The following is a 23,715-nucleotide window of genomic DNA, read 5'->3' as shown; positions in this document are numbered from 1 at the left end:
CCTCATTAAGTCCATGCTGTGTTATTCTCCCAAGAAGTACAGCTCATTATCAGCTCCCAGTCTACACATGCACACTACAAATATTTTATGCATGCAAATGGACAAGCATTCCTGATTCTCTCTAAGTACTGCCCCCATGGACTAGGAGAGATACACTGCAGAAAGCCTTAGGTTTGAATCTTGTCTGCACTTTCCTCTAGAACCCGTCCCTTGACTAATTAAATGACAGCCAGATCCATCCAAGAATTCTAAAGCTGAATATAAGTTATGCATTAACTACTAATCCTTTGATTTGGCTCCCTGTTTAGAATTAGAGATCCATCCTGTAAGCTCAAGAAACTCATAAATAAAGAAATCTATCAGCTTTGCTGACACGTTGAGTAAACACCTGCATCTGAAGTGTCGTGTTCCATCAGAAGGAAATAAAAGTAATTGGTAACCAATTTGTTTCTGCTTTCTTTCATCTGCTTGTTCTTATCTACAGACCTTTTCATAACTTCATTCCCTGACAGCCTCCTAAAACCAGATAGGAAATAAATAAAACATTTAAAAATAAGAGAGCAGGTAAGCTACTAAAGCACTGCTAGTTTAATATGATTCCCCAGTGATTATTTTTCAGTTTTATTGTAACTGTATTTAAGAATCTTTTACATTAACCAAGAGGCTGCTTTAAGTATTGCATTATGCTAGATCTGACATCACAGCCACAAAGGCAAACCAGCTACAATAAAATCTTATGAATAAGGAAGAGTTTAAACAAAACCTATAAATAAGTGAAATCCATCTCTGCTCCTTAAAGGGAAGGTAATAACTTCAAGGACCGGGGGCAAGGAAAGAGACTGGAACCAAAGTTTGTCCAGCAGGTAATAAATATAACAAACACACAGTGCTCTAAATGAATCCAGAACAGAGCTTTGCAGAGGGAAGAGCTGCTTTCTCACTTAACAGCAGCTACTACAAATTGCTTTAGCAGAATACAAATCATAGAGCAGTCTTTAAAATTGTATTTTCAGAAGGCTCCAAGATGTAAAGAATCGTGGGCTGCATTCCCTCTGCAAAGCTCCAGGAGTGCACGTGCCTGAACCCTGAGCAACACTGAGGCTGCTGGCACTGCCAGGGCTCCAACCTCCCCAGGACACTCCCACAGACAAAAGCTTGACTTTACACAATCACGTCTGGCTGAAAACATCTCAGTGTCCCTAGTCCTAAACCACTCCACGCCGTGTGCACTGTGCTAACGTGCAGAATTTCATCAGACATGCCAGGAACCACCATTTCCAAACTCCAACCTCCTCCCTACAGCAACACTCGGAGAGGAGGCGATGGTGGAAACAGGCAGGGAAAGGGCAGCAATGTCCCCTTTAACAGCATTAATTCCTAAGTTTTCCTGGGAGCTGGAGGTCCAGCAAACAGAGCTGCTTTAATGGCATTTCCTTCCCTGTCCTGCAGCCTCAGCAATGCTCTGTGCCTGCAGAACGTCCTTGGCCCCCGACTGGCACCCGCAGCACACGAGGCACAGGAGTGCTCCTAAAAGCCTTCTTGCAAAAATACAGGCACTTGACATATGAAAACTGGATGTAAGCAAGGCAGGAGTTAATCAGGATTTAAAACCTAAAAGCCAAGATAGGGAAGCTGCCCATTAAGGATTTTACTACTGTATTTCTCAAAATTCCCATTAAATGTATAGTTTCGCAGGGGATTTACAATCACAGCAGTGTTTAAAAAAATCTATTTGATGAATTTATATTAGCAGGGAAGAACGGCTGAATTAATTTGGAAGATAACCCTCCTTCACCTCCTTTGTTCTGTTCTCTGAAGAAAGGTTCAAATGTAAGGTCAATGAAATATTAAGATATCAATTTTATTTCCTATTATACCTCAGCCCAAAGCCTTTTTTACCAAAAAACACATTGCCTCGAGAATTACCCAATATAGAAAGGAAAGCTTTAGCTCTTGCTGGTTCCTCTGTGCTCTCTCTGAGTTTGGCTTCACAGAAGTACATCCCCACATCAGCAGAGGTCGGGTTGGTGATAGTGAGGCGTCTCCCAAAGCTGCTGATGCCACTGGTGATCTTGATTCCATTTCTCTTCCAGGTCACGCTCAGCCTCTCAAGAGGTCTGCCAAAAAATACAAGAGTAAAATCATACAACTATATATTGCAGAATAATCTCTGTGTGCATATATATATATATGTTTATACACATGAGGAATATAATATTACAGATTATAAAACTTCTTTAAGTCTTCCTCTATCCCCAAAACACACTGTTAGAAAGTAAATACATGTATAACTTCTACACACCAAGGACTACAGACTACTCAAGTGGCATTATGCAAGTACAGCTAATTGATACAGCAATAGAACCTAAGTGCTAATAATTTGATTTCTCCAAGCAAAAAGAGTAAATACTGCTATGGGAATCAGCTGCATGGGAAGTGCTTTCATTACAACTCAATTACCAAAACAATATTAATCATATCAAGAACATCTCTGCCCTCAGAGGGGAAAGTAAATCAGTTGGTCTTATCACCCAAGGACTTCAACTATTCACTTCTGCTGATATTCAAAGCTATTCAAGGCCAGCTAGATGGAAACATAGGAGGAATGCTGTGAATTCTGTATTACAGTGCATTATGAACAGCTGAGCAATAATCACTGCAAAATGAGAATGCCTGAAAAAATGACTTCATAGGAGATCTTCACTAAATTTATTTACTGGGAAGCACCAACTGTTCAACAGCATCACCTCTGCTGTTGATAGGCAACACTGAAATATTATTAACCCTCATCATATTTTTTTCCTTAAGATAATGTCTGCTGCTTGAATAGCTCTTCTTTTCCTTTCCATGTGAAGACCAGGTGGGAAAGCACCCCTGCCTGACCCTCATTTGGCCAGAAAAAATCAATAGGTTTAATTCAGTAATGTTGGACAAACAAGATCACTCATAAGGTCGCTCTGAAGAGTGAGCGTCCTCCTTCAATCTCCAAATTATTAACAACAAAAAAATGAAAATAACATCCTCTGTCCTTCCCTAGGGAGGACAGAGTCCCAGCGAGAGCTGTGGAGGTGTTCCCATACCTGGCGTTGGCCACGCACTCCAGGGTGGCCTCGCTGCTCCCCGACACCACGCTGGTGTTGTGCGGGCGGATGACCATGGCGGGAGCCGCGCTGTCCGAGGGGCTGCTGGCACCTGCAGGGGCACAGACACACCTGGTGAGGCCCCAGTGACAGCCGGGGCTGTGACAGCGAGGATGCCACCTTCCAGGCACTGCTGCAAACGTCACCCTTCAGCCTCACCACGGCTCTGCATCTCCAGGGGCGTTCCCGATGGCGTTCCCTGCGCGCTTCCAACCAACCCAGCGCTAAAACCCCGCCACTCCCAAGAACTGGCCTCTGCCCTCCATCCAGGAATATTCTCAAAGACAGAGCAAATAAATTAAGCATCCTAAAGGTTTTCTACTGTTGAGCACTTTTATTTTTATCAAACACTTGCTGACTTATATTTTTAAGACCTTTTCATGTTTTGTTTAATCTTACCCCTTCCACACCATTTCAAAAGAGTTTGCCAATACTCATGTTAGTTCTTTAAAAAGATTTTACACACTGGGGAACAAATATAAAATTAACAAAGCAGCATATCACAGCAACTTCAATCCCCTTTTCTTATCAGGAAAGTAAATAACCCAAATCTGTTACTCTTTTGTGAAGCTTCATACTGTAAATAATTTAGCTTATGCAACAGTCAGCAGACACTTAAAAAATGGTAAAAAGGCAGCTTGTAAATTTTCTCTGTATGCATTTAGTAAGTGAATTAAAATATCCATGTATTCATAGGTACTTTGCTTCAAGCAACTCATTTGGGAAAGAAAAATTAGCTATTTTTTAGCTTGAATAACACAGTAATAAAATTTTCAAAGATATGGAAACCAATAAACAAATTACAGGGAAAAGTAATGAAAATAAAACTAGACTGATGGAAAAGCAAGACAGTTCATCAAATGTTTTCTGCACAGGAGGCTAGTCCATGCCCATTATGCAGCATGGGAAATTGGGAAATGCAAGGTACGGACCCTAAAATTTAAGGTAATGCCCTAAAGAACAGAAAATGTTCAGAAGACTGTTTGCTTAAATCGTACCCAGCAGGCCAAAAGCCATTTGACATTGGCTTTCAGTTGTTGGATGGACAAAGGCTTTGGCCATGGGGCTCAGAAAATTCACAAGGTTAGCAGATCTCTCAATGACAAATCCTTTACCTTTAGATGTTTTTCTAATTGACAGCAGTTAGTGTAGTACAGGAGATGGAAGCGTGGATCATCATTTTAAAATTTAAAGAATACCACCCACACTTCTGAATAAATTCAAACATTCAAGAACAGTACTTAAAGAGTAAGCAGATATTTATTTCTTCCCCTAAATATGCTCTGTCAACCTGACATAGCATCTCTATGAAACACACACAGGATCTCAAAACACAAGCTGTTGGTAGCTTTTACACCTCCTCGCCAACATTCCTGGAAATGCGATGCCATCAGGTAGCAAATATATTTTCTAAGATTTCCATGCTGGTCTTATAGGTATTCATAGCAGAAATTTTCCGGTTATTAATTAAAAAAAAATCAAACAAAAACAAACCCAGAAAACAAGAGCTGATGATCAGATTAGAAGCTTGTTACTGATGAGGAGAAATAACCTCGGCATCACTGCTCCCCACAACTTCTGCCCAAGATGAAGGTTTACAGCAGTGAATGCTAAAACATCAACAAACCAGTGGCTAATTTGGCAGTAATCATTCCTTATCTCCATCTGGAAGAGAGGAAAACCACTTGTGTCACTTATCAGCTCTCCACGAAAACTAGAAAAAGAGGAGAGAAGTCTTCTTTGTTGTCACCCCCACCAGCCACACCAGTGGCCCTGTGTGCACCCAGCAGAAAAGAAAGGAAATAAAAGTGCACATTCCTCATCCTGCAACCAGGAAAAGGCAGAGATTTCTTAGTGACTGTAACAAAAATCTAAACAAAGCATGTGTTTATTGTTATTTTGTACCCTTCCTGAAACAAACTTATTAAAAGCAGGCTCCTGCTAAAGGTTGAGAGTGAACTGATACTGATGTGAGACAGAGGGCTCATCAAAAGGGTCAGCACTTGGATTCCCAGGAATGCACCTACAAAGGTCAGCTATGGACATAACAGGCATATGCAGAAAACAACAAAATTTCCAAGTATTACCTAAAAAGTATGGAGGTAGCATGAATATTCCTATTTTATATTCAAAGACAGCTCAAGTTTCCCTTTGCAGCACTAAGAAACTCCTTCCCATAACTCACTCTGGCCCCAGTCTTGCCAAATCAAACTCCACAGGGACATTCCCTTTGCAGGGGGCAGTTTGCAGCTTTGTTTTGTGGCTAATTGAAACACCAAAGGAGGATCTTAGTTTTACTTTAGAGTAAAAATCTCAATAGGGTTGTAACTTGGGATCTGTGCCTGTCAGAACTTCATCCTTTTGTAAGAAATTCACAGATTGGAGTATCAGAGTAGCCAAGATCCTAATGGAGATAAGCAACATTGGGATTTTGTTTGGATGATGGGATGTGGCAGATCAGCTTTCCATCAGGCTGGGGAAGGCAGAGAGTTCTTGCAAACAATCAGATAATGAACAGCTACCCAGAGTCCCCAAGTTTCTCATCCTGCCTGTCAATAAAGCCACTCCATCCTCCTCCTGCCTCCACATGCAGCACACAGATGTGATTTTACTTGACTGATGCTACACAAAAATCCAATGCAGAATGTCATTGTTAGTAAACAGACATTTTCTTTTAAAATCCTTTGTCAAAAACAGTTGAATTTTTCTCCTTTTCACTGTTCCTTTTTTTACTTCATCAGACTTTTTGTTGCCTGAACTTTCTAGCACTTTGCTGTTTCTGGCTTTTCATCACCTCTTCTTTCTCTTCCTCCCCTCCCTCAGCTTCTCTGCATTAATCTCTAGCCATTTCCCTCCCTTTTTTCTATCCCATGGTCCCCTAAAGATGTTTCCCACTATTTAAGAACTGCTCAATTTCTGATGTATCCTTTAATTTAATGATTGAACTTCAGCTTCTCTGAAGGAAATATTAAATACACTGAAATGGGGAAGTAATACAAATGCACACGGGAACAGAGCTACAGTGAGATGAATCCACTAACAAGGGACCACCATTCCCAGCTATATTCTACCTTTTTGGAAAGCAAATACTTTCTTTCCTTCCCATCTGCTTTCTGAACCCTCCCCTCAGCTACAAAAGCAAAGCAGCATTAGGGAAAAACACTGACCCCAGAAGTGCAGCCAGGGGATGCCTCCCTATCAGACATAATCAGTCTGGGGGGAACCTGTGGGAAGCTGCAGAGACAAGGCTGAGTGACACAGAAAATCACTAAAGGGATGTGCTCTTAATCTGATTTTAGCCCTTAATAGAAGACTGGACAGAAGGACTGCCACAGGCAAGAGTCCTGGTCCAGCAGGGACTGTTATCCGAAAAAGAGCTCACACTGCTTTATTTTCTTTTCTATTTATTTTAGCCACTGCACTCCCAGCATTTCCAATCTTCCCTTTCCTTCTAAACTTTCTCATTTATCACTGTCTGAGCCATTACCAGGATCTACAAGGGCCCAGCACCTGCAGGGCCTTCAGGACTGACCCCAAACAGTTTTTGAAGCAAGACTGTGGGAACACCAAAGACTTGGACTTGGGGCAGGAGGGAGTTTGTCCTCCAGCCCTCCAATGGTTGCCATCCCCAGCTGCTCATGGAACAGTTCAACTGCTGCCATTTGCAGCCCAAGATATTTAGGTAAATTGGCACTGATATTATGTTTTCCACATTAAACTTTTGTTTGGTTATTTTTTTTTAAACAGACAGAAAAAGAGAAAAAAAATAAGACGAGAAAATGGAAAGGGGTGATCTGAGGTTTTTTTCTGTCCCTTTGAACATAAACTCCTCTCCAGACTGTGGAATTCAGGAATCTGGCAATCCCCCACAAAGCAGAGATAAACAGAGAGAAGAAGAAAAAAAGAGTGAACAACTTTTGCAAGGTCTGTTTGTTTTTATCACCTGTGGCTGTGAATGGCTGCACATCACAGCCTGCTGAACTTCTCCCTCCCTCCTCCCTCCTGATCAGGAATGAAACCCATCCAAGGCCTAACACCGATTTCTTTTTTTAGTACTAATGAGCTGTAGAATTTTCATCTGTTATTTAAATACAATAATTATGTACACTGCCCTATCATCTGTGCAAAGACAGTATTTTTATCTCTGTACATATATTGACATGTAAGACGCAAGGAACTTGAAATATTGTAATTTACAGTTTATAAAGATCCCAGACCTTATCAAAGCCACTTCAGATGCTTAATTTTCCCAACAGAACTGAAATCTCACCCAGGCCAGATGACTGGAGACACAATAGGTTCTTTCCCCTTCAGAAATGCATAAACATTAAGTTCTTCCCCAGATTTTACATTATGACATGCAAAGTTTATCTGTGTCTGTATTTGCAGTGCAGAATATTAAGTGTATTACTTCAATGGCTGTTCAAATTCATGTGACAGAGATATGAGGTAAGCCAGCCTCAATAGAACTCGAGAGAAACAGTTTATCTCCTGAAAAGGAGTAATAGTTTGAGTTCAGACTTGAGCACAACAATAAAGTTTATGTTTGAGGCTTGCTTATAGGTCCCACCCTCTGAAGAAGCTTAATCCAAACAAGGTGACCACGAGCAGCAGGAGGGGAAGGATTGTCCAAATAATCAAGAGCCTGGAATGTGAGGTTGGCTGCACCTCATCCCTACCCTCACACTGTAAATTACTGCAAAACTGCTCCATGTCCAAAGAAGAAGGGATCTCACAGGCATCAGTACCCAAAAATAAATTTACTTATTCATATGATGAAATCTGTCTATGTGAGAAAAATGCTCCACAGAAGAGATCACCAGTACCCTACCCTCAAGATAATAGAGAAATTGAGTACTTAAACAGAACTTTCAAAAGTTATCATGAGAGAAAAATATTAGAAAACTTTCACCCTAAAGTTCCCACAGACTTCCAGGCTTGCACAGGATGCAGAAATGCCTTGGTAATTACTCTGCAGGATACATGCAAAGCTTCATTTTATCAAATTATGGACACCTCTATTAGAAAAAAAGCAGGATAAGAGATAAGAGTCCACCACAAATAGCAAAAATATTACATCTAGTACAACATTATGGCATCAGGAATGTACCATCTCTGCCTGGGACACAGACTATGAGAAGAGAGGAAAATGACAATCACAGGGTATGTCAAGATTGCTCAAGGGGGAGAGAAAAAAACCAACCTTACAAATACAAACTACCTGATGGAACACACCCCCTGTTGCCAGGTACAGCCTGCAGATGGTTTGAATTATGAACCCAGAGTGGATTAATGCCCCTTTCCCTCTCCAGTACAAGACACACAACAGGAACTGGATCCTGATCAATAATAGATTAATTTCCCTTCCCCTTCAGAGCAAAAGATGCACAACAGGAATTGGAGCCCGATCAACAGAAAAACAAATGCTGACAACCACCTGCAGGCACCAGAGAAAACATCATGCAATTAATGAAAATAAAGTGTGTTCTCAACCATAAACCCATGTCCAAACCAGGTCTATTGGTTCCCTGCTTATTAGAGTGATTCTTAAGAGCTGATACAATAAAAGAGCATTAAGGTAACCAAAATTACTGTCTCAGTTTCCCACTTTGACCCTAGCCAGGACTATTTATCTATATTTATCCATATTTATCCATGGTGACACAGTTCCTGCAGCCTGTCTTTCACCATTTCTGCTCTGAAGACAGGGACTGGGATGGGAGATGTGGCTTTTTTTCTTGATTTTCCTCTCTTTCTACAGATCATTAAGTACAGGTGACCCAGAAGTTGCTATTTGGGGGGTGAATTCCTCTTTTTTCTACTTCCTGAGGTCTACAGACCCACTTTGTATTACAGGACCACTTCAGAAATAGATTTCTAGCATTGTCCCATGTAGTTTTAAGGAAATTAAACCACTGCTTAGTTACACAGCTCCCTGTGAATCAGCAGCTAAATTCAAAAGCAGACCAAATTTCTGCTCCAACACTCTGCAATTCCCTTCTCACAACTCTTCGTGCAGAAAGAGCAATTTGGAAGTTCAGTCTCTGTCACTGACCTGACCTTCCCCCATGCACAGTGAGGAGCTTCTTTCTGCCTGGAAACTTATCATCCAGCACATCATTAGAGCTTTTAACATGAAAAAATATCTAGCCTCAAGCTATTCCAGCTAAAGAACACTCAGGTGGCTTTTCAATTCACCAGATAGCTTTAATACCAGCTAAATAAGTGGATAGAGTGTGTAATCTTATTCAACAGCAGTTAAAAGGGGGAAAAATATCCATGGTCTGGCAGCGGAATCTATTAGCCTTAGAGTCATCTTCAAAGAGATGCAGGAGGCAAAAAGGCAGAGCAGCTGCATTGCAGCCAGGGCCCACAGCCTTTGGCTTCCCATGGAATCACAGAATTCCAGAATGGTTTGGGTGGGGAGAGACCTTAAAGCCCATCCAGTGCCACCTCCTGCCATGGCAGGGACAGCTTCCCCTATCCCAGGTTGCTCCAAGCCCTGTCCAACCTGGCCTTGGACACTTCCAGGGATCCAGGGGCAGCCACAGCTTCCATGGGCACCTGTGCCAGGGCCTGCCCGCCTTCACAGGGAGGAATTTCTCCCCAGTATTCCATCTATCCCTGCCCCCTGGCAGTTTAGAGCCATTCCCCCGTGTCCTGGCACTCCAGGCCCTTCTCAGCTCTCCTGGAACCCTTTCAGGCACTGGAAGATGCTCCAATGCCTCCCCAGAGTCTTCTCTTCTCCAGGCTGAACAACCTCAAATCTCTCCCAAAACACGGCAATGTTTAAAAAGACTTAAAAATAACTCATTAGTGGGAATTACTTTTAAGAGGCTGTATATTTTTACGATCTACTTTAGTGCATTGCATGAGAAGCATCCTTTTAACCATAAACAGACCCTCATTTGGCAGGAGGAAACAGGTTTGAGGGGCCTGGCAGTGGCTGCAGGGGTTTCTGCAGCACAAGGCAGGACTCACTTTCTCCTAAGGACTAAATTTTAAGGCCTTGCAGCCTCAGTGCTTCACACACCTGGATATTTACCATTTGCTTTCTTAATACTGGGAAATTTAAGTTAATAAACCACACATCAGTAGCTGGATGTTAAATAAACCAAACCTGTCACTTAATAATCATGTGCACAAATGCAAATTCAGTGGTGAGATGAGCTGAAAGGAGAAAGGAAGGAGGAAAGCTGAGCTGAGGACGTGGCTGTGTCACAGGGATCAGGGAGCTGCTGCCATTTCAGGGGCAGCAATTCTCACCAGCAGATCTTGGTTTAATGTCAAGCAGCAGCAAAGAGAGAGAAATGGGAGATAATAAAATGCTGCCTTCTATTTACAAATTTGTCTTTGCATATGGCTTCACGGTAGGGTTTTTTAATAAACGCATTTCTTCACTCCTTACTTTGACACAAATAAAATCACACAACTGACTGTCTACTTTTGCTTTTTCTTACTTGTAAGTAGTTTAAACTCTTCCTCTTAGAAATGAAAGGGTGGTAACAACTAAAGAAGAGAAAGTCATCTATCCTTCACTGGACTTAAATAAAGAAAAGCATTTGCAGTGACTTCGGGGGAATTTCTTTATGAAATACCATCAACAATTTATTTTATGACAACAATAATGGAAGCACTATTTTCAGAGGGAAGATTTAAGATTAAATATGCTCTGTGGAGCATAAAGCAGATATGTACAATTGATCACATGTGAGTTCCCAAGATCTATTTCTCTGTAGCAGTTTTTAAATGAACCTGATATTGTGGAGCATTACATGGGAAGCAGAGACTTGTGTACACAGACTGATCACAGAATCCCAGAATGGTCTGGGTTGGAAGGGACTTTAAAGCTCATCCACTTCAGGGACACCTTCCACTGTCCCAGGCTGCTCCAAACTCCATCCAGCCTGGCCTTGGACACTTCCAGGGATCCAGGGGCAGCCACAGCTTCTCTGGGCAACCTGTGCCAGGGCCTCCCCACCCTCACAGGGAAGAATTTCTTCCTAACTTCCTTTATAATCTAAATCTCTCCTCCTTTAGTTTAAAAGAGTTCCATAGTTTATATGCTCTTCACAATGAATGGAGGAGCTTTTCTGTCACAGATATCTGGGGCAAGTGTCCAGGCCACCACCTGGGCCCCATTCCCGTATTCTTAAAATCACTCAGCCAAAGCCATGCAAGTCAAGTTTTGCAGGTGGTGGATAAGCAAAGTGTGGGTCAAAGCTTTCTCCAGAAAATTCACTCTAAGAACTGAGATTAAAACTTGCCACATATAGACATAATTTGAACTTTAAAAGAAATAAAAAAAAACCCTACCAAACTTAACAGCCTCAGATCCCCGATACCACAGGCTGGGCACAGTTCATGAAGGCTTAAAGGAGAGCAATTCTACAGAGAGGATAACACTGAAATAAACAGGCATTCTTGGTTTCCCTCACTGAACTTAACTCTTCCAGCTCAGATGCACTCACTGAGCAGCATTTTAAACTCAAGGTCAGTTATTGCTGCATTCTATTTTTATATATTTATACACACACACACACATCTGAGAAACATGTTTTGGGATCCAGATTGCTGCCTTGCTCCCAAAGGTCTGTTATTTCCAAATCTTTACATAAAAAGAACAGATCAGAAAAACAAGAAGATACCTCACAGCCTACTTCCAGCAGCTAACTCAACCAAACATATGGAATGACTTGTCAAAATAATATTTTGAGAAATAGGTTATCAGGGGCCTCAGGTCCACTCCATATGGTCTAAAGTTCTCCATCTCCCTGACCATATCATGCTACTTCTCCACTGCCTTCTATAAAGGGAGACAATCCTTAATAAAAGTAGAGTTGTTCAGGTCACGGACATTCAGAACCAAATAAAATTTCATTTATAATATTTACAGTACTGTAAAATAATTTTGAAAAAATGGGACAAAGCCATGCACACAGCAGAGCTCAGAATCCACAGAAATATTTTTCTAACAAAAGGAAGTTTTGTTTCCACTTTCTAACACACATGTTTTTTTCTAAGTGCAGCTTCCCTTTTGCAGTCTTTGTGATTATCAGTCTTTGGTTACTTTATAATATAAGGTTGCTTCAGGCTTCATCAGGGAGAAAAATACACATTGCTGCATTTCTTCTGTCACAAAACAACTCTGAAAGCAAAGAATGTTCCAAAAGAGCAAACAATAACCCAGCTAAAGAAAGTCTACAAATTTATCCATTCAAAAATAATTCCACAGATGGATAAGCATTTAATTTTCTGAAGTGAGAATAAACCAGCCTCTCTGTTTTCTGGGATGTGGAACGGGGTTTTGGACCTACCTATTTATACCCAGTTCATAAATGCTGCTCAGAGAACGCTGCAAGTCCTCTAAAAAGAGATCTAAAGGAAGGTTATTACTCCAGGCTCCTTGTTGGTGTTGCTGCAGTCTGGGTAGTGCCAGCATTGTTAAAAACAAACTGTTGGCTGTACCTTGCTTGGCCTGTACAAATGCTCTATGCATTAATGTACTTAGGATCTCCTCTCTGCTGTGCCCTGCCAAGAGAAGAGTTGAAGAGTGGGATGTCTTCTCGAAGTTGCATTGACTTCCTGCCCTCTCAGACGAGGGTTGGTCACAGTTTTTGGCTGTGTGGATGGTAAACAGCTGCTCCTGAATATGACAGGGACTCACTGCTGTGATAAAATCCATAAGCTTATTTCCACAGGGTGCTCTTGACTCCCAACTCATCCAAAACTTTGCGTTTCATGCTGCTTCTTATTTGAAATTTTCATCATTATAATATGACACTCGGATGTCACAACAGAATTACAGTTAATAAGGAAAATTAGGGGGAATAAGTGGAAGATAAAGTGGCACATTAGAAAATGCACCATCGTCTGAGACATGCATTTTTATATTGCTGAGGTACAAGTAACATCTATTTCATTTTGTTTTAAAAAGAAACCAATTCACCCCTAGGTTTAGAAGCACTCTGTCACTTCCCAAAATGTCCTTGGGTTGTCAGTTTGAAATAAATTGTCAACGTGTCATTAGGCAGAACACAACCACATTGTTTCCACTTAATTAACCCATTTTATTCAGATTTGCCCCAAAAATAACCCTAACAATATGATTCTGCCCTCCAGATGGTGATGGGCTGTGTCAGAGCAGAACTATCAGCTGTCAGCTAAACCAGAAACCAAACATTGCAGGGTCCACTTGAAACCCAAAACCTGTGGCTCGCTTTCTCTCCTACACACATCTCCTGAAAGTGCTTACGCAGAACAAGGAAGGATGAATCACTGAAACACACACACTAAATGCATCTAGGAGAGATTAAAATTACCCCAGGCAGGTAAAACAAAGGAAGGCAGGCTGGAAGAGCTGGCTGCAGCCAGCACCTGGATCCTGGATGCTGATGGGGACACCCAAACACCTACAGCACCAACCTGGCGTTGCCACCTCCTGCTCGGTGACTTCTCTCCAGGTTTTTGGCTGTGGGATGAGTCCTGAAGCCTCAGTGCATCCACACTCACCTTCAGTGGGAGGAAATACTGAATGAATAAAGCATATACAGTGTCAAAAGATGGTGCTGGCCTCTCTGCAGGCTACTGCCAGCACCCTACAGAGTGTCACGAACTGCTCCATCTCCCTCCCCTCCTTCCTTTCAAAAACGTTATTATAGATAAGAGATTAATGTGTGCCAGACCATTTGGCTATTCAGGAGCAAAAGAATTTTGCAGCATAGACTGAATTTAAGACAATAAAATGTGTTACCTACTGAACCACAAAATCTCTAAGAGGACTCAGAAATAGAAGCAGCTTTTTGAAATAAACCATAATCTCTCTGCCCTGTTCCCAAAGTCTGCATCTTCAAACAAAAAGCCCCTGAAAAACACAAAGCCTAGTGATATATAAAAATAAAAGTACAGATGAAGCATTTTTGACATTTCTCTATCACTCTTAAAAATAGTAATAATCTTGAGCTATTGAAGTTGCTGAAAGAAAATAAAAATCAATGTGTTTTCACTTAGCACTTCTGAAAAAGAAAAGGATCACTTGGTATTTCAGCAAAATGCTTTAATGCCACTCTGTAACAGAGCCCACTAGAAGGTGCAAATAAAGCTCTTCTCACCCAAGCATCTACTGCACCCCAGAATTAGGGACTGGGAAGGGAACTGGGACAAGGGTGCAGAGCAGGGCAGAGCAGTCCTGTCCCAGGGTTCATAACCTGGGGTGTTCTGGGCTCTGGGAACAGCTGCCCCATGTCCCACACACAAGGCAGAGACTTCAGACATATCTCCTGGCCTTTCATACATTGAATAAAGCAATTTATTTCCCAAACATGGAAACTGCACTGGATTTCTGCTCTCCATGCTTCCCACTCAGCCCTGCTCCAGCAAGCAGTGATGCACAAATCTCAGGGAGGGGTTTGTTGTTGATTTGGGGGGCAGCTTGATTTGCTTTTTAATTTTTGTTTTAAACAACATGCATGGAAAACATGACAAGCCTCAACTCCAATGTGTACCCAAAGCTCTGCAAATGTGGGCTTCTAAGTTTTTCTCTACATTTCCCAATTGCTGTCTGGTCACATATTTTAGGTGTGCAACCATAGGCAGGACAAAAATGACCAAATTTCTGAGAGACATTGAGAAGCTTCTGCAAATCATTGTTATCTACTCACTTTGAAAGTGGTAAATGGCTGAACCTTCCCTCAGCACAGGCAGGGTGGACATAAAATTGTGTATTTTATAGTGAATCACAAGTACCACTCACAATAATTAATAGCAATAGCCAATGTAAAGGAGAAGAAAAAATAGCATGTTGCAAATGAATCTGTTTATTTTTTCATAAAGGAGAACTAGAGTCACAAAAAATGCTTTTAAAGAAATGTTTTTAACTGCTAACAATTTTTCTGTTGTTTCTGGTTCTTCTTTGTGCATACAAATGCATGAAATGTAAAATCCAGCAAAGATGGAAAGTGGAAAACTTTAAAAAGCTGATTTATTTTTGTACAAATCCTTTACTCCTACCATTAAAAAGTACAAGTTATTACCACTGGAAAGCAGAAGGAGTAGAAAGTGCTCTTGAAAAATAATAACTGCTTCTCCCAGCACACCAGAGACCTCTAGAGAAGATGGAGGAACCATTATCTCCATTTTATGTGTGGTGAAAATGAGGCGAGGACAAACATTACTGAAATGAGGCTGCACCAGGTGCATCTGACCTGTTTATTACAACCTTTTAACATATTAGGTTACACTCAAATACTAGATGGGAAGATTATTTTTTTTTTCTTTCCAGTTTTCAGCTGGAAGAAGATACAAATCCTTGGGGATCTTGCAGGCTCTGCAGGTGTCCCCCTTCTCACAGTCCCTTCTCAGGCCAGTTCTCAGAAAATTCCTTAATGAGATGTGGCTCTCTAAATTTAATTCTGCTGCTGGACAGTTATTTACAGTACCTTTGGTCAACAGCAGAGCAGAGAGGGGGAAAGGCAGAGTGTTCTCCCAGGTTGTACCACCGGCAAGAGCAAGCCAGGCAATTTGCATTTCTCAGAGTTATTGTCTCAGGCTGCCCACAGACCCTGGCACATGTCCCCACAGCAATTTAACTGAGCTTGAGCTGTTACAAAGCGTTAGAAATGGTGCCTAAACCCCAGATCAAAACATGCGCTAAGGCCATTCAGACAGCAGGTTCCATCCCAGTGTTAAACCTGCTTTCCTGCCCCTCCATCTCCACAGCCATGTTCTGCCAGATCTTTCTTCTGTCCTTTCTCACAAATGCACATATCAAATGCACAGATCAAATGCACAGATCCCACAAAACTGAAAGTTTAAAAAGCCAAGATGAAAACCCATCTGCAGCATTGCAGAGGATGGGTTCAGTGGGTGTGAAGTGTCAGTGAGGACTCTCCACCTTCCCTGGGAACCAGCCAGGAAAGGAGCCTGGGCAGAGGGATGCTCCTCTCAACCCCCTGAGCTGAATCCTTCCAAAATTCAAACCAACAGCATCTCTCTGCCTTCCCAATCTCCTCTGGATGCAAACATGGTCAGTGTCATACACTCTAAATCAACTCCTGGCTGCTCTTTAGGCTGCAGGAGGGTGGATTTAGATTATAAATTAAAAAGAAATCCTTCCCTGTGAGGGCGGGCAGGCCCTGGCACAGGTTGCCCAGAGAAGCTGTGGCTGTCCCTGGATCCCTGGAAGTGTCCAAGGCCAGGCTGGACAGGACTTGGAGCCACCTGGGACAGTGGAAGGTGTCCCTGCCCATGGGAGGGGCTGGAACTGGATGATCTTCAGGGTCCCAACCCAAATAGTTCTGTGAGAAGGTGCTTTGAGAAGTCTCACCGCAGCCCTTCACCCACTGCAGAGCAGCTACACCTGAACCCCAGACCCTGCTCCATGCCAAGGGGTGCTGGGGTGTGCTCACACCCATCAGGTGGCCCTGTCCTGTCACTGTCCCTGACTGGCACACTCCTCCTTCAGACACCATGGGACTATGGCCCTTTTGGGGGGGACCTGAATTGCTAATTTAAACTGATTTTTCAGCCTATGTCCATCATTGTGCCCGATGTCCGACCACAGAGAAAGGAGTTCAATGAGAGGCTGGGCACAGCTGCTGTTGCTTTGCTCATCTTTTGGGTGGATGAGCACATGGGGCACAACAGGGCAGGGCTGTCCCCACCTCTGGGGGGTTCCATTGTGACACTCACATTCTCTGGACAGAGTGACGTAATTCTGTCTCTCAGGATTTCTTGGAGAAGCACAGAGAGAAGAAAAGAAAACAATCTTTATCTCTGCTCCTTTGTTTTCCCCATGTGGAATGTGGTGTGGAGATTGTTCACCTGCAGTGATTGCTGGGTTGGATTCTGGTGAAGGTTGTTTGGGGTCAGTGACCAATGGGATCCAGCTGTGGCTCGGGCTCTCAGCAGAGAGTCACGAGTTTGAGATAGTTAGGTAAGTAAGAAGTAAGTATGTAGAATAGTACAGTGTCTCTTCAAATAGTATATTAATGTAATATAGTATAATTTTAATAAAGCAATCCTTCAGCCTTCTGATCTGGAGCCAGACATCCTCATTTCTTCCCACACCCAAGGTTCACCACATTTTACTGTAGTCCATGTCTTGGTGACACTGGATGCTCTGAAGGTCATTTATACCAGGGAAGTCTCCAGGGCAGGAATTCAATTTTTGTATTTGCACATAAAAATGGTTTCTGAAGGCGTAACTTGGGATGAGTTTGTTTTGCCCCGATCACTTGATTGCCACAACCAAGCGCTGGAACTGGGATAAGAGTACTCACAGAGCCTAAATGACAGATATCATCCTATTTCTGTGAGGATGTTAAGGGATATTTGAGAAGGGATATGACTTTCTCTTTAGGAAGAATGAAAAATAAATTCATTTTTTTCCCTTAACCTTTATGAATCACAATTCTCAATTTGTCTGTGGTGACAGATTCCTGTATTTTTCCCAGAGGAAAACACAATTTTCCTTGAGTAAGGAGAAGCAAAAGAGAACGCGAGTCAAAATATTTTGATTATTTCAGTTCTTTCAAGGGCCACTTTCTGTGGAAGGAACTTGATGAATTCATCCTTACAGCTGCCCTTCCCAAGTGCTCTTGTACCTGCAGAGTGGTATGACTTCCTCAGGCCACCAGGAGGAAAAGGGGAACATAAATATATTACTAGTTAGTACATCACTCTTTGACATCACTTTAAGGACTCAATTCACCAATAAAAAAAAGCTTTTCCTTCTAATGGAGGAACATTGGACAGCTCAAGGATGAGGTTTTTTATCAAACCAAGGACTCTTAATTGAAAATTAGAGTAAGAAATACCCCGAGCGCTGAGGATGCATAGAATGAGCTGCTAAGTTTTGTAAAATCTCCTCCCCTTCACAAATACCCTAGGCTTGGGGGGAAAAACCTGTTTAAAAGACACATTATTAACTTACTAACTTCTATAATGAAGGTTACAATCCTCAGCCCTTCCTGTTACACTACAGGAAAGGCATCCAAAGATGAAAGGGAACGTTCACCAAAGCACAAATATCTGTTACCATTATTTGATGATCAGCTTCAGGTTAAACCTGTCTGCCTTGAGACTGGAGATTAATAGTGATAGCTTCTTTTAATGACTGTAGAAATGCCACAGTGCCTGCCAATAACAACTTGAGCAATGAACAGGTTGCTATAGAATGTATTGTTTATGCACCACTGACTGCAATCTCTATACAGAAAATTTAATAGACCCTTTTTTCCCTCTCAGCAAGCTTATGTGGTTGGGGATTTAGAACTGCATTATTCCTTATGACCTGACTTATTTATCGTGTCAATCATAGTAATGATGTGTCAGAATTATCACAGTTCTGAAGCTTTCCCTTTATCATCATTTTAAGAGTGTTCTTTCTCAGCATTATAAGTACATATGACAGAAGAGACATCAGAGGCATAGATTTCATGCATGGCTCTAACAAAATCACAGGGTTAAACAGCTACTTCGAGAGCCAAAGCACCATGGAATAACTTCTTCCATTTTTCTAATTCAGTTCTTGTAATAGCAGCCAGACACAGCTGCAGTTGCAATTAAGGAGAAAAGACGGGGAATAAAACAGCACAGAGTCAATTGCCAAAGGTCAAATTAAGATGCTGGGATTTGCAGGTCCTGACCCACATAACACCATGTAGTTGGCCTTCTGATACCACCAGTCAGATCTAAAATTACAACTTTAGCAATTACTGTGAGTGAAGAACCAGACAAGCAGGTTACGTGGTGGTGAGAATGCCCTTCCCTGCCTGAGGAGAAAGTCTCCTCAAGGGCTGCTGTTAGGGAAGAGAGGATAATGCAGATGGAGGGATTCAGCTCTTGCTGGGGCAGAAGTGTCAGACAAGAGTGTGAGCAAGGTCAGGGCCAGGCTGATGAAGGTGACTGTCTCAGTGGCACAGGTCTTTCCCCACAAAAGCCTGGTCTGCATCCACACCAGGCTATTGACTCGGAGAAATTAAAGGATGAGAAATAGTTAACAACAGGAGTTCTGTCAGAGGTACAACATATATTCCTTTGGTTCAATTTTCTAAAGCCCGAGGTCTGAAAGAGATGGAAGCCTCTCTGAAAGGGTCTGGACAGCATTCTAAATTTCATGTACCATAAGTTTCTCTCAGTCACACAAGATTAATTTACCATTTATTCTGGAGGCTAGCAAGAACTCAGGGAGCAGGTAGTGTGTGCTGCCCTGAAGGAGTGAGACAGCAAAGCCCTGCTCCCTCTGGGGCTTGTAAGTGGGGCTGAAACCATTTTTTAATGTAGTTACAGTCAAGAAGAGTTTTAACAAGTTTGAATGCACACCTAACATTGTTACATCCTGAAATATGGATTCCCTAACCAGTGACCTGTGTTGCAGCATAATTTTTGCTACCACAGCTGTCTGGAATGATCCTAAAAATCAAGCTAACACCAGACAGGTTGAAAAATACCTGTCAAGTCCACTTCGGGCAGCATCACCATGACTCCTGTTTGAAGTGTCCAGGCTGTGGATCAGCAAAACCATGCAGCTTAATAAAGCTTAATAAAACAGAAACAGCTTGTTCTGGGCAAACTCTGATGGAAGTGCAGGATGTTTGCTGCTGAATTACCAGGGTGAGCATGTCTCAGGGGACCCCAGAATCAATAAAAGAGACACGACGTGGCCCTTCAGCAGGTAGAGTTGAGACAGACAGGTCCACAAAATGAACTGACAACAGCCAGCAAGAACTGCTTAGTTAGGAGAAGCAAAGTTGTGGAGAAGAAAAGTGTAGGAGTTGGGAGGAGATTTAAGTTAAGCATAAACTTAATGGTATTTCAAGACCAATTAAAAATAAGCAACTCTAATGTCTAATCTGACCCTGCCCTCTGTCAGTTTGAAGCCATTCCCTGTGTCCTGTCCCTCCAGGTCCTTGTCCCAAGTTCCCTCTCCAGCTCTCCTGGAGCCCCTTTAGGCACTGGGAGGGGCTTTAAGGTCTCTCTGGAGCTATCTCCTCTCCAGGCTGAGCACTCCCAGCTCTCTCATCCTGTCTCCAGAGCAGAGGGGCTCCAGCCCCTGGAGCATCTCCTTGTCCTCCCCATTTAGTGCTCCAGCTGTTTGCAGCTGTTGGAGCAGCACAAACACAGTGCAATGAGGGGGTCACATCCACCTCTCCCATTGCCAGCCCTGCCCAAGCCACACTGGAGAAACTGAGGAATGTTCCTGGCTGCCTGTGCTCTGTCTGCAGGGACATCACACCAAAGGGAAGCTTCTTATTGCTGCTGTGCCCCTGATAAATCAGTTATACATCTTAGGAATTTCCAGATAAAATCTCTTCTCCAAGACAGTGGACAACAAGAGTGTGAAAGTATTTCAGGGGAGGAGGACAATGTACATGAAATTCACTACACCACGAAAGTTTGATGTCTTCCTTAATACCATACTGAGGTTGAACTGGGTTTCATGGTGATTTAAACAACATAAATCCACTTCAAAAAAAGGATATCATCTTGAGTGACTTAAATTTACAGAAGTGAAGAAATTAGCCAGTCCCATTGTACGGATCATTTCTCAACGTTCCATTTAGCTTTTAATTACCCAACAGACTGTAATGGTTGCTCTGGAGCTATTACACTCCATTGTGTCAATTTGGCTGCTACAAATGCACAGCACAAAGTCCTCAAGCTAAAAATCATTATGAAATTATTGTTGAAAAAGATTGTTGGGCATGTGCAACAGCTCACTTTTGAACTCCGATGTTTTACAATTTCTCTTTTTTATAAATAACTGGAGCAATTAGATGCTGCTATGAAGCTATTCAAAACCTTTCACTTTTGAGATCCAAAGCATTTCTTGAGTTACAGAACTGTAAAATTTCAGTTAAATTGTAAAAGTTCTGTTTGCAGTCTGTCACAGCCTCATATTTTCTCTTTACTTCTGTACACAATCTATTCAAGTCGTATTTTTTACACAATGTTACAACAGAGAAAACATCAGAAAATATTTTAGAAAGTAAATGAAATAAATTTTCTAAAAAATTGTGTCTGCAGAAGCTACATAGTAATAAGAAACAGATGCTTGTATAGAAGAACAGAACTCAAAGCACTAAGTAGCACACCCAGCCTTGCCTTGCAAGATTAAAATGAGAAAGAAAGGATTTAGGAATTTGGGCATGCAAAGAAAATTGAGGCTTCATGTAAATCAGAAGCCCAAAATTACAAGGAATTTGCATTGGTGGGATTTGCAGAGAATGAGCAATTAAATGGTTCATGGATTTGAGAGGAAGCTGCACCTAGGTGAGAATATCTCAGCTGAGCTCCCCAAATCAGGGCAATTCCAGCTGAAAGCACAGGATAGACAGCCTGGGATGGAGTCTTGTCAAGGACACAGACCAGGGCTTCACAGAGGAACGGTTCATCACACAAATGAAACAGTCACTGCCTCACAGATCTTGCAACTTATAAACCAGAAGTTCCCTCTCCCAAGGATGATGCAGCCAAACAAGAAAGCAGAAGGAAATTATTCAGCTCTATTTGACAGCATATTAACTTGCTGGATCACGCTCAAACTTTGTTGTAGGCATCCCAGCACAGAGACACTTCCAGAAGGCGTTTTGTAGCACTAATGAGGCAAATTCACAAGATTTGGTTTTTTTTCCTGGAATATAAGTCAGGAGCAGCATAGGAATCAGCACAGGTGAGACTCTAAAAACAGAACAAGCAGGTAAGGGGCTGGGAAATGGCTGAGGAGAGCCAGGAGCTGATCTCTCCTTGCCACCTTCATGATGGGAAAGGTCATAAATCTCCTCAAAAGTGAGGAAGAGGGAGAAAAACAGCAGGACACAAAACAGGAGGTAAAGGTCAAAGCAATATCTGAGAAGAGAAGGCATTTTAGTAATGGAGATACGAGTTGTTAGAAGCTTTGACAAGAGTTTGGGATTTATTAGAAAGGCTGTATCATGACGACTATTAAAAGTAAGATGAATTTGTAAATAACAGCTCAACGTAAAGATGAGGGATCTCAGAAGATGACAGTAAGTAACTTCTAGCCAATGCCATCCTGTGGGATTAGCAGCATGTTTACATTCTCTGGGGAGTCAGCAAAGAATGAGAGGAAGAGGTGTGGTGGGATCTGCAGGGACTGCTATGGGAAGATAAATCTGATTTTTCAAAAGTGGGTGACAAGCAGTTGATATATATCAAAGAGATTTAGAGGAAAGGCAAAAAAGATACCCCAAGAAATAGGGATAAGGTGGGTGTTCTTCGAAAGGGTGATTACACTGATAGGAAATCAAGCAAGGATGGTGGCAAGGAAGCAGAAGGGGTCGAGATTTCAAGGAGGATATGTGCTAAAGCATCCAAGGAGATTACCACTCCTTTTGTAACTTAAACTGGTGTGGAGGAACAATAGAAAAAGCTAAAGATCAGATAAAAGAAGCCTCTGTGTTATGAGCTTTTATATAAATTAACCTTTGATAAGTTCTATACTTAAAATAGCAAGAAATTCTCAAAATTCCTCTATATTTTTTCCTGCAGTTGAGTACTAAGAAAACCAAAAGCAGAATAAAATGTTTGGAGAAGAATCATAGACTCAGGGAATCCCAGGATGGTTTGGCTTGGAAGGGACCTTAAAGCTCATCCAGTTCAATCCCTTGTCATGGGCAGGGACACCTTCCACTATCCTGGGCAGCTCCAAGCCCTGTCCAGCTTGACCTTGGACTCTTCCAAAAAGGCACAGAAAGCAAGTCCTTGGAAAGGGCTGAAACACAGGACCTCAAGTGTGAAAGAGACACAAAAACAAGGAGCAAACAGAGCACTGAAGGTGAAACACGGCTGGGATGACAGGAAATCTTACTGGATGACCATCATTTTACAACAGAGAAATCAATGCCATCCAAAAGTTAGGATATCAAGAGTTCCCCTTCCTAGAGCCTGGTATTTTAACAATGCTGACTGGCTTTAAAACATGCAAGTTCACCAGCAGATAGACTCCTCTGTGGGCAGAGAACAATGCGGGTGTCTGCAAGTCTGCTCGAGAAAAAAGTTGTTTGTAAGAGGTGGCTCTGAAATGCTATTGTTGGGGGGTGAAGTACCAATACAGTGGGATAGTCTATTCTTGTTTTGTCTCTTAAAATGGGAGAAAAACAAATCCTGCAATTCTGCACAATGTTTGCTGAACATAAGTGCTGCACTCTCCCCAGAAAGCTGCTGATGCAGCACAGCTCAGAGCCAGGCACAGCACAGCTCCTCCAGCACAGAGACAAACACTCCTTCCAATGCTACCTTCAGGGAAAATTGACAACATTCCTGGGCAGCTCTTCAGCTGTCCAAAATATTCATTTTTACAGACTCCTCTCTTCCTTTGCTTTCAAAGAATTTCTACCTCCTGGCTCACGTACCTACAACACAATTTGGGATGTGCCTCTGAGAGGCATTTATGACTAAAGAACAGGTTCAGCTTCTATGTTCTAAGAAAGTAAATAAGAGGGAATAAGAAAAAATAAAATTACATCTCAGAACGTGAGAAGCAGCAGCATTTTGGTTATCAAGCATGGAAAGGTGCTCAGCTCAATACAATGGACAAACACCCAGTGAGGCA

General features: G+C 42.1%; 1 protein-coding gene across 1 annotated transcript in view; it reads right to left on the bottom strand.

The window, feature by feature from the left end:
* SDK1 (sidekick cell adhesion molecule 1) overlaps nucleotides 1–23,715 on the bottom strand; it is a 385,938-nt gene that overhangs the window by 151,959 nt on the left and 210,264 nt on the right. The window contains exons 6-7 of the mRNA XM_068207135.1: nucleotides 3,081–3,192; nucleotides 1,927–2,117 (exon numbers count right to left, since the gene is read on the bottom strand). Coding sequence (XP_068063236.1) covers nucleotides 1,927–2,117; nucleotides 3,081–3,192 — 303 coding nt within the window. The remainder of the gene's footprint in view (nucleotides 1–1,926; nucleotides 2,118–3,080; nucleotides 3,193–23,715) is intronic.

The sequence above is a fragment of the Anomalospiza imberbis genome, chromosome 16 (genome assembly GCF_031753505.1).
Source record: "Anomalospiza imberbis isolate Cuckoo-Finch-1a 21T00152 chromosome 16, ASM3175350v1, whole genome shotgun sequence".
Classification (NCBI taxonomy): Eukaryota; Metazoa; Chordata; class Aves; order Passeriformes; family Viduidae; genus Anomalospiza; species Anomalospiza imberbis.
Note: the sequence above shows the minus strand (reverse complement) of the source record. Positions and strands in the feature narration are given on the sequence as shown.